Source organism: Abramis brama, assembly GCF_963993115.1.
Source record: "Abramis brama genome assembly, chromosome: 6".
Classification (NCBI taxonomy): Eukaryota; Metazoa; Chordata; class Actinopteri; order Cypriniformes; family Leuciscidae; genus Abramis; species Abramis brama.
Window position 1 is genome coordinate 27,302,480 of NC_139968.1, and position 12,126 is coordinate 27,314,605.

General features: G+C 36.5%; 1 protein-coding gene across 3 annotated transcripts; it reads right to left on the reverse strand.

Moving 5' to 3' along the window:
* Positions 1 to 1,457: 1,457 nt before the first annotated feature.
* On the reverse strand, positions 1,458 to 9,499 carry LOC311085661 (SLAM family member 5-like). 3 transcript variants are annotated; one of them, XM_084118229.1, is made up of 6 exons: positions 8,996 to 9,499; positions 8,188 to 8,517; positions 7,729 to 8,040; positions 6,628 to 6,744; positions 6,425 to 6,492; positions 1,458 to 2,854 (listed from the first exon to the last, which is right to left on the reverse strand). In XM_084118229.1, exons 1-6 carry the CDS (start codon positions 9,042 to 9,044, stop codon positions 2,804 to 2,806), a joined length of 927 nt encoding a protein of 308 aa, XP_083974355.1. In that variant the 5' UTR covers positions 9,045 to 9,499; the 3' UTR covers positions 1,458 to 2,803. The 3 variants fall into 3 exon arrangements, with proteins under 3 accessions (XP_083974355.1, XP_083974356.1, XP_083974357.1); XM_084118230.1 differs by lacking the exon at positions 6,425 to 6,492 and having other exon boundaries at positions 6,624 to 6,744; positions 8,996 to 9,498; XM_084118231.1 differs by lacking the exon at positions 6,425 to 6,492 and having other exon boundaries at positions 8,996 to 9,459.
* Between the last annotated feature and the right edge of the window lie 2,627 nt (positions 9,500 to 12,126).

The window sequence follows — 12,126 nt, forward strand, 5'->3', positions numbered from 1 at the left end:
TTCAAGAAACCAATTTGAGATGCTGGTCAGCAACATAATGTAGGCTGTGACATTTAAACAATACAAAATTAGTACTAATGGGCCCAAAGTGTACCAAGAAAATATCTTCCACACCATTACACCACCATTACATACACCCGTGTGAATAATAGTCTCAGTTTCATGTTTTTAGCTGACAGGAGTCACACCGGTGTCTTCTGCTGCAGTGGCTCTTCTGCTTCAGTGTTCGACACGACTCTTCCGTTGAAGAACCCATCGACTACGAGACGATGGAACCGGAGTGCTAAAATGCTAACTTCTTTCTGGGTTTTGACCTACAAAAATACATCATCCCTGCAGCAGCCATTTAGCTCTTATGTTTAGAAGGGTCTTATGCTGCCTTCACGTGCTATCAGAATTATCGTAAATACGATTTCCTAGTTAAAAATTGGACATGAACGCCATCTCAAGTTGTATTTACCACTGGGAAGCTCATTTAAACATGGAGGAGGAGAGAACTGACGATTGCTGCTGTGACTGCTGTTCTTTATTAGTTTTTTCCACAACAGCTTCATCGCCTTGTCATTAAAGTAGTGCATATTTACATACAGTATATGAATAATCATATGAATTGATTTGTAGGTTTTAAACAGTCAAAATAGCCTGTATTTGACCGAAATTCCAAAATTGTCAGCTAGATAGCTTGGTGAATTTTTAGGCTTATAATGTTTGACAGTGAATGGGACGCTAAATATCATTTTGTCTTTAATAATATTTTCCCAATAAATAGGCAAGAATAAACCTGGTGTCCTCCATGATTCCTGTTCTGTCCGACCTTCATAATTGGAAAGTAGGACATTTTTGTTAGTGTGACAGCAGCATAATTTCACCATTTTGTGCATTGCCCTTTCTCCCAATAAATACATAAGTGCACCATTTTAGTATATAGTCTTATACAATCTTTTGCTGGATCCCAATTTGTGTACTTGTGCACTACAAACAGTGCAAGTAGTGTTCAAACTGAAAATTCTAAAAAAGAAAATGTGCCCTTCAAATACCCGGATGATGCAGTCAACCAAAAAAAAAAATATATATATATATATTTTTAATTTTTGTGGAACGTTAGACACTTTATACACTCACCTGTGGAGGAGAGGCCATCAGACTCTGACACTGGATGTCAAAATGACAAAACATATAAAATTCATACACTAGACAGCTGGATATTGCAAGTACATAGTGTGTGTTAATTGGGACTCAACTTTGGTTCATACTTGGGACACAGGGTTGCTGTTGTCAGCTGTGCTCTGGCTCCCTCTAGTGTCACTGGCAGAGTTTACACACACTTTTGAGTTATGTATTAATCAAATAATTAATGAATATTAGTCCATGATCACATCTTCATGTAGATTTAGAACATGACAAACTTTACCTCTCTGGGCAGAAGTCAGTAAAAAGTAAAAGATTCTTTATAAATACTGGGTTAAAAAAAGTTTTATTGGTGCAATACAGATTAAAAACAGTTCAGTGCAGTTTCAGATAGCACTACATTATGAAAAAATACCAAAGCAGTTTGTTAAGGGTACCATGTTATTGCTGTACCTGTGACTTAAATGAAAATAACATTAGTATGTCAATGTCAGTAGGAAACACTGGGATTAAGGACACTTTTTCTTTGTGAGGTTTTACATTTTAAAAAAAGGCACTGTGGTATACAACTTGTTTTTCTGCTGAGCTCAAAGCATCTAAAATAAGGGTGTAAAGACTCCTGCATTGAGCTCAGCTTACACAAACATGTCCAGTCTGACAAGCAGAACAACTAAAAATAACCGTAGAGAATAACAGATGATTTCCATAAAATGAACAAAAGGCACAAGCTATCCGTTAGCATTATCATTCATATCAATAGCAGTTTCTCAGCTGGAACAGGATTCAGAAGAGCAGAAACCGGATGCTGACTTGGCAGTGGTGACAGACTAAAACATCCTGGGCAGGTTGTGATACATTCAAACTGAAAATGCTGGTCTTAACATTAAAGGAGAACTCCGGTCAATTTTAACATTGAGCTAATTTTTTTGTCAATTTGGAGTGCTGTCAATACAGAGAACAACGACAGGCCTATATTATATCATATTATATCATATTATATCATATATTAATAGGCCTATATATAATCAATATAAAAACTCTACACACATGCAGAGTTAAGGCCTTTTTTAAGGTTGATGTGAACTGCTACAGCAATTGTCTTAACTGAAAGTAATATGATTGTGTATGTGTATTTATAATATACAGTATGCATTCAGCTCACTGTTCAAATCTCAAATAAGATTATGATAATAGAGTCGAGCTTGTATGAACATGTTGTGTCTCACAGTTAAACATCTCGCCGCAGAACAAGTTAGAGCGTGATGGAAGACCTTTGTAGGATTCAAATGAGTGACAAACACTGAGCTGTGATTATTCACAAATATTTAAATGGCAATTGACCAATCGGAATCATGTATTCCAGAGAAACATGTATTAATGAATAAAGAATATTAATACATTCACTGAAATTCTATAACATGGAATGTTAGTGCAAGCTAGAGACAATCCTGATACTGGAATACTGATAAAATACTGATGACACTGAAGCTCAGGATTTTATATAATAAATCTGAACAACTGTTAATAACTCTCTGCAAATCTATCCTTATGGTCTCTAAAGATGCATGAGCCCACAGCGACTTTCTCTAAAATTAATTACTTGAAAATGACATGGCAGTGTTATTAGTCACAGAAAATACTGAGAAAAATGTCAAATACACATACACTGAATATGTCATGTTACATTAACACCCGAGTATATGATGTGGTCTTCTCGATGAGCTTTCTGAAAGAAAACAAAACATAGAAATTAAAATGTGTATAACAAAAAAACTGTGTTTGTGTGTGTATATACTGTATATCACACACACTTTTTTATAATTTATTAAAGGGATGGTTCAGAGTAAAATGCTACCGCTAACCCGGACGTCGACGTCACTTCACTGAGTTGAGAAAAGCACGTAAAAGTCCTGACAGAAAGCGATGCATAAGGATGTAGTGAAACGACAAATTATTATTATTTCCCGAAGTGTTAACAACTTAGTGTTTACTAATAATTGTTGCAAACTGGTACTACCAACAAAATATTAATGCATTCCTGGAACTGGGGGTCGTTACACTACATCCTTATGCATCGCTTTCTGCCAGGACTTTTACATGCTTTTCCCAAATAACAGAAGTGACCTCGACGTCCGGGTTAACGGTAGCATGAGCCGTCAGGCAAGTGTTATTTAATAAACTCCTGATGTACTTACAAACTTTCCAATGCCTCGTTTTATGAGTACAGAACCTATTTGTACTACTGTATAAGTGTGGTACCATTCTGGGCATTATTAGTGGGGGAATTTAAGAGATACATCATAGGATCCATTAGCGCCTGCACTAAGCCATTCGGCTGATATCTCTACATGGCACCCTTTAGCGTCAATATGAGATGCACAGAGCTTTGTTCGGTTATGGGTAGGTTTAGGTCTAGTGTAGGGTTAGGGTTAGACCGCTAGGAGGCGCCTTCTGGCCCATTTCTATCTGCGTCTCATATTGACGCTAAAGGGTGCCATGTGCGTTCGATGTAGACGAAATGTCACGAGTGTCAATATATGACGCCCTAGGATGAGAACGGGCTGAAGGACCCTAGGTTGATTTTACTCTGAACCATCTCTTTAAGCTTTTAATTATAAGTTTATAGTTATCATTAACAGACTGTTGGTGTGTGTCTGATATATATATATATATATATATATATATATATATATATATATATATATATATATATATATATATATATATATACAGTGCTATGCATAAGTTTAGACACCCATGCTAAAGTTGACTAAAAAGAGGAATAAAAAATCATCTTTTGGAAATTGAACTTAATGCCTTAATTAAAAAAAAAAAGGAAAAATCCAACCTTTAAGGACACCAATTTTCTTTGCGAATGAATAATGTATCGTAAATAAATAAATGTTCTTCCTTAAAATACAGGGTGCATAGGTTTGGACACCCCTATGTTAAATTCCCATAGAGGCAGGCAGATTTTTATTTTTAAAGGCCAGTTACTTCATGGATCCAGGATACTATGCATCCTGATAAAGTTCCCTTGGCCTTTGGAATTAAAATAGCCCCACATCATCACATAGCCTTCACCATACCTAGAGATTGGCATGGAGTACTTTCCATAAGATCATCTCTCAATGCAAATCAAACCAGCTATTAGGCTAACTGAAATAAAACCATGCCAATCTCTAGGTATGGTGAAGGCTATGTGATGATGTGGGGCTATTTTAATTCCAAAGGCCAAGGGAACTTTATCAGGATGCATAGTATCCTGGATGCATGAAGTAACTGGCCTTTAAAAATAAAAATCTGCCTGCCTCTATGGGAATTTAACATAGGGGTGTCCAGACTTATGCACCCTGTATTTTAAGGAAGAGCATTTATTTATTTACGATACATTATTCATTCACAAAGAAAATTGGTGTCCTTAAAGGTTGGATTTTTCCTGTTTTTTTTAAATTAAGGCATTAAGTTCAATTTCCAAAAGATGATTTTTTATTCCTCTTTTTAGTCAACTTTAGCATGGGTGTCTAAACTTATGCATAGCACTGTATATATATATATATATATATATATATATATATATATATATATTTACACACACCAGCAGACTATTAATGTTCTTGTAATCCTTGTAAAGCTCAACATGCTGCAACTGAAAAACTTGTCATCAGACAACACATTTGCTGTAAATGCTCATGATGCTACCAAATACAGAAACACGCTGAAAATGCGTTTTTGTATTCGGTTGCATTGTGAGTATTTGCAGCACGTTTCTGTACTTGGTTGCGTTGTGTGAGTATTTGCAGCACATGTGTTGCAAAACTGATTTTGTTTTCTTTAATTTGCATTTGCGTTTCTAAATTTTGTGTTTTCTTTAGTTTCCGCACATTGAGCTCTCTAGGCCACAGTAATAAACAAACTATAAATCCAACTTCGCCTCAAGGACAACAGCTGAGTAAAAACAAAAACAATTACAAGCACAGGACATGATAGCGGCAAAACATGATATTTTACTAGATTGTCAAAAACACTTACTAGACTTACTAATATTTTCTGCCATAATGGGGTGCCTTCAGTATTGCTTTTGCTATTTAAATGACTTTTTGGGGAATTTATGGCTAATTAACAACATTATTATTTTTTTGTTCAATGTTAATTAATGGTGGAGCAGCTAAAATGTCAACTGGTGGATCCCAAAACTTTAATCTTACAGTTAACTGAAAACCTCCACCCTCCCCAAACCTTCTGGGCCTGAGAAATGAGAGCACATGTTTGTGTGTTGAATTGCAAGTTTCTAAAGTTGTCTGATATGGCACAGTGCCTTGAGGACGCTACTGTGTAAATTTGAAACCTAAGCATGACAAGTGCAAGCAAAAACAGACAGTAAGCAAAATAGAGCGCATTAAAACGCTTGAAAATAGCTTACTTGTCTTAGGCCATATTTTGCATGGATAAAGTATGAACGCTAACATCAGCACAGGATGACACAGCGACTGCTTCGACACATACAGTGCTATGCATAAGTTTAGACACCCATGCTAAAGTTGACTAAAAAGAGGAATAAAAAATCATCTTTTGGAAATTGAACTTAATGCCTTAATTAAAAAAAATAGGAAAAATCCAACCTTTAAGGACACCAATTTTCTTTGTGAATGAATAATGTATCGTAAATAAATAAATGTTCTTCCTTATGCTGTGCATCCTGATAAAGTTCCCTTGGCCTTTGGAATTAAAATAGCCCCACATCATCACATAGTCTTCACCATACCTAGAGATTGGCATGGAGTACTTTCCATAAGATCATCTCTCAATGCAAATCAAACCAGCTATTAGGCTAACTGAAATAAAACCATGCCAATCTCTAGGTATGGTGAAGGCTATGTGATGATGTGGGGCTATTTTAATTCCAAAGGCCAAGCGAACTTTATCAGGATGCATAGTATCCTGGATCCATGAAGTAACTGGCCTTTAAAAATAAAAATCTGCCTGCCTCTATGGGAATTTAACATAGGGGTGTCCAGACTTATGCACCCTGTATTTTAAGGAAGAACATTTATTTATTTATGATACATTATTCATTCACAAAGAAAATTGGTGTCCTTAAAGGTTGGATTTTTCCTTTTTTTTTTTAATTAAGGCATTAAGTTCAATTTCCAAAAGATGATTTTTTATTCCTCTTTTTAGTCAACTTTAGCATGGGTGTCTAAACTTATGCATAGCACTGTAAACACAAACAGCTCTTTTCTTCGCGCCTGTGATAAAAGCTGAGGTTTCTGCACACAATCATACAGTGTCTTACCGTACTGTGAACACTGCGTGCACGAAATGTTGTTTCGGCATAAAGTACGTCTTCCTCACAAGACTGGACTGTTTTAATGATAATAATCACATTTTTAAACTACAAAATAAGTCTGAAATAGTGTTTTAAAAACAGATATTGTGGGTAATCTTAATTTCGTATCCTGAATGTTCATATCTTTGATGAAAAAAAGTATTACTTGCCCTCTTGTGTTGCTTGTTTACTCTTTCTTCTGAGAAAGATCATTGCCGCCACAACTAATATAGCCAGTATCACAAAACTAACCGATATTCCCACCCAATGTGATGGCTGCATGAGCTCTGTAATGAACAAACAGAAAATATTAATAAAAACTAGATGGTAAAGTTCGTAGACAAACTTTAAGTTGGTTTGAAAAAGCCTAGCCAGAAAGTTTGAAAAAGTTTTAAACTGTTCTGGCATGGTTTGACATGATTTACCATGATTTACCATGCATAGTTTATCACATTGCTAGCATGATTTACCATGTTTTAACATGACCATGGATGGCTGGATGGATAGATCAAGATTAGAAAGAAAGAAAGAAAGAAAGAAAGTGTTATGATTTCTGTCTTATGTTCCTCTTGTCTTGTGTGGACTTTTGTCATTTCCTGTCCTGTACCATGTTTTGTAATCCGTTTTTCTTGGTTATTAGGCTCCCCAGGAGTTTCTGTTTAGCCACACCCCCTTGTTATCTTGTTTAGCTTGTTAGTCTCTGTATTTAAACCCTGTGTCTTGCTAGAAAGAAAGAAAGAAAGAAAGAAAGAAAGAAAGAAAGAAAGAAAGAAACAAAGAAACAAACAAAGAAAGAAAGAAAGAAAGAAAGAAAGAAAGATTAGTTATTAGTTAAAAAGAAGATAGATAGCTTAAACGAGTATCAAGGGCTTCTAGCAGTTAAACAGAGTTCAAACAGTCTTTGACATTTGGTCAATGTGAGTCTATGGGATTTTTATGATTTTTAATATTAAGTTTTAAGAAAACTGAAAGTCAAATCAGTCTGAAAAGATATAGCACATTAAGTCAGAACATTCTGATGGTCTGACCCGAGTTTGGTGGTCATAGCTTTAACGGTCTAGGAGGAGATACAGTCTAAAATTTGGCTCAGAAGAAGAAGAATGAAGAAGAATAATAAGTTTAAGTACAATATCAGTAAGTTGGCTTTTCCAAGCCAACTTAATGAATCCTGCGATGTTTGCATCTCACTTAATATGTCTCTGTTGGAAATCTGTTTTAAACTAAATCTAAAATCACTAATTAAATCATCAATAATATCAGCGCTGAAGTACCTGCACATGTGTGACAGAGTTGACTGATGTTGTCCAGATGTGTGGTCTGGTTGCTGATGGGATTGTGGATCACACAGCTGTAAGTGTTGTTATCCTGATATTCCACCTCCAGAGGTAGAGAGAGACTGATGCTGAGATCAGACACACTGATGCTGGACAATACACTGATTCCTCTGTACCAGGAGAGAGTCACATCTCTCACATTCAACACTGAACACACCAGTGAACATCTGGACACTGATGAACGTTCAGATGATGATGATGATGGACAGTTTGAAGAGTTACTGGTGATGACAGGAGTCTGTAGAGGAGCTGGAAAACATTAAAATGGTTCAGGTCAGGAGCAGCATGCTCATTTAATAATCATCCCAACAATAACAAAACATAAACCTATCTCCAACCCTCAATCCCCCTACACCAGCCCACCTTGATTCTTGATCAACACTTAATTTTACTCACCATAGACAGTAACACTGAAACTTTTGTATGAGATATTTCTGCTGAAGATGCTCAGTTTATAAAGTCCAGAGTCTGTGGTTCTGATGTTTCTGATGGTCAGAGATCCAGTTTGACTGTCTATCTGGAGTCTGTCTCCAAATGTCACATTACTGTCAAACATACCAATGATCTGCTTATAGATTTCAGCTATACGTATCTCTGAACTGTCATGTCTATAAGCCCACAGTATATGATCATCTCCCTGCACTTTAACATCAGTGTTTAGAGTGACAGAATCTCCCTCCATCACTGAGACTGACTTCACTTCATCTGCACCAGCACCAAACACACCTGAAACACAAACAGAAACATTTTTTAAACTTTTAATAAAAATGTGTTCATATTTTTAGAGACAATTACATTACAAAAACCTACAGTTTCCACAGTTCACTAACTCAAACACGCGCCCATTATATTATCCCATTATTAAAAAAAAACATGTTTGTTCATAATTTTAACACCATTTCTTCTGGAACTGAACTGCAGTCAGTTGTTTTCTCTTTCACAGAGGATGTTTTCCAGATGTTGTTGAGCTCAAAGGCTGAACATATTCAAACATGTAGGTCACGTACATGCCTTTTTTTCCTTAAGATTTTTTGTTGGTTGGAAGCTCACAGTTTACCACTCATTTCGCAATTCCTCCTCCACCATTACTAATAGGCCTACTGAAAATGCCTAAATACAATGCATTCATTGTGTGAAAAGATATAAAATAGCCTAGCTATTTTTGGGAGTGAAACCACATTTAATAAAAATGAAAAACACTTACCACGTGAGAACCAAATCCACAGACAGAAGAACAATGATGTTTGAATCATATTCAAAATGCCCTACATATCCGAGAAACCCCAAAAAACTTTTTTTACAGAGCGCGTTCGTTTGAGTAATGAAATCCAACAATGCGTTAAGACCATTTCGATCCGCTTTTCTCAATATCGTAGTATATCTTCAAGTAGCCTAATCCTACGTCTAAAAGATCATTTCGAAGATCATTTAGTTAATAGTGCTACTAAAATATGTGAATTCAATATCGTTTTCGCTTCTAAAGGCGGGATACACAAACGACCTTTACAGGGTGAGCTCCGACTGGTAGGCTAGTTAAAGAATGTTTTATTCGTGATTCTTGCACCCGTTAAAAAAAAAAAAAAAAAAAAAAAAAAAATTGTGAATAAGAAATACAGAACCCAAAACGCTACTTCATGATTTTAGTTTCAGCCTTCCAGATTTCAGTAAAAAGTTACTTCTTCTTCGTCTAGAAAACGTGGCTCCGCCCCTCAGGGTCGTCCCATACTCCCATACTGTTGCCCATAATCTTCAGTTCAGTTCTTGAATCTTGAGGCGGTTTTACAGTTATATAGCATTAGAGGAAAATAAGCTCTTTCATCTACACAAACAGGATGAAGACTGTGAGTTGGGACTGTTATGAGGGTGTTATAGTGCCGATTTTCTGCATGATTATGTTCACTTTGCTCTACTTGTGGTTTGTTGCTTTTCTCTAAAGCTCTTCAACTCCTTCCTGTCATTTTCCTCTCAGAAAAATAAAAATCCTTTCAGAGTACAGCTCTATAACTAATAACTGAATGAAAACATTTTTCCTGCCCACATCAGTCTCTTAATATACCAAATACAACTGTTTTTATTATTTGCATATCAAACAAATGGCAAAGCTGCTGCTTAGCTAATAAATCACAGAGTCGGTTGGGTTGGCAGGTGTTTTAATCTGGAAAAAGGAAATGTTGTCATTATGACAAAGAAATATGGTGTTTAACAGCTTAGCACATCCTGCAGCACAAGAAGCCATTAAAAATACAATATATGTCAAATCAGTGTACAAAAGTTACACTAACTTATATATTGAATACTTGATTTCATTTCACTTCTATAGCCACTAGTTCACATTTTCTGACACTTTGGGTTTTGGTTGGCCACTACTTCCTGTACAGAAATCTACTTAAGTTGAAAAGAAGTGTGTGTGGTGAATGTTTGTGCATGTGTGTATACATGGAGAGCACTATTCTGAAATTCAAATGACACATTAAAAGGATGATCTTTTGAATACCATCCATCCATAATGTTCATAGTCTGCCAATTCTTATTTACAAAAGCATCTGCACACATGCATGTTGTATTGTAGGAAATGTAATAGGCCTACATATTTTCAGAGTTTGTTTGTTCATTGTATTCAGTCTAATCTCAGTCAACTCATTGTTCTCACTGAAGATAACATAAGGTCAAGGTCGATCATCCTCAGTGCAGCCTTTCATGACTTACATGACCTTCATGTTTATGTAAGAGTTTCTTCTTCTAGCTTCTTCCGCTTCTCTCAATTCTCAGCTCAGTTCTTTGCATTTTTCGTAACGCGAGTATATTTGTTCTGTTCAAGTCTATAGCTAGTCATTTTTACAGTATCTATACATGTTCTGAACTGCTTGTTCTGTGTTAATGTGATGAATTATGTTGTCTTGAAGTAATGCAACACATTTATTTATTTAAGTTGCAGGCCGTGAGTTTGTCTGCAGCCCTTCACCCACATGCAGTGTTTCCAGCACCTTCTGTACACTTTCTGCATCTCATATCTCCAGTAGTAGACATCCATACCACATCTGACCAAACCCCACAGCACGCCTCATTCTGAGCAGAGCAGGTAATGTGTCACAGTGCATAAAGCTTCTCGCATTCAATCTGTGCGTTAAAAAAATGCTTGTGCAAGACTGCAAAATAGAAATAAGTACCAAAGCGTTTTGTTGATATATTTTACTATAAAAGACTAACACTGAGAACATGCAACCATTCAGTCCTCTAGATATTAAAATAATACTTTTAATTTATTTTTATTAATTTATACCATTTTGTTTGCTTATTTTCTGCAACACAAAATCCTGTTTTCAAGGTTCTGCCCTGACAGTCTTTATCACTCTTGTCTCTGTTCTATGTTTCTTTGTCTTGTGCCTGAGCACATGGCTTTGTCTTTGGTTGGGGTGGCTCCTCTTTCCTGGTTTCCTATATATCGCGCCCCATTGTTTAGTCTGCATCTGGTCTTTGTTTCACTAATGTGCTCTGATCCCTTTATATTGAGCTCCTTCCTAAAAGCCAGTCTCTGCTAGTTCACAGACATGGGCAGTATTTCAATTAAATGTATTTTAAAAACGTATTTAATTACTTTAGTGTATTTTGTAATTTGTATTTTGCAGGTGTGGAAAAAATAAAATGTAGTTTGTAACAAAATATTTTGAGGGAGTGTATTTAGAGTATTTCAAATACTTAAATACTTAAGAAAAATCACCATATGCTTATCACCATAGTAAACGATTTTGCCATATTTTCGGTCTGATGTTGGCAATGGCAATGTCCAGGTTAGATGCACGAAAATCACGTGCTGGATCACTCCTCCATAGGCATAAGGCATTATAACTTGCTGGCCCAGAATATGAGAGTTGCGACCATAGAAATCGAAATCGCGAGAGCGATTGAAAAGCATACAGAGCCGTCTACTCTCTAATCGCTCTTGCGGTATTTTAATGTCATTCACCGATTGGTCTGTGCAGTGTGCCGTTTCAAGCATAGACAGTAAAAGAAATGGACACAGCGACCCCATTGGAACTCAATTGAGACAAGTGAAGCCCATTTTCAGCGATTTCTTAGCACTTCCTTTCCTGACGCGCAGACTCAAACCGAGCAAGGCGTTACACGGACCACGTGAGCAACCCGTCTGCCTTCTAGTAGCTGTGCCAAGAGAAATCTGAATCATTCCCTTCCGAATCTTGCAGAGACGGAGAGTGTGAGTAGGAGCTGTCCATAAGCTTGGAGCAGGAGAAACTTTTGCTAGGTATTCTGATTAATTATATTGTCATTTTGCCTCCACGTCCCCCCGATTGCCCGCGAGCTTCTCCTCCCGTCTAT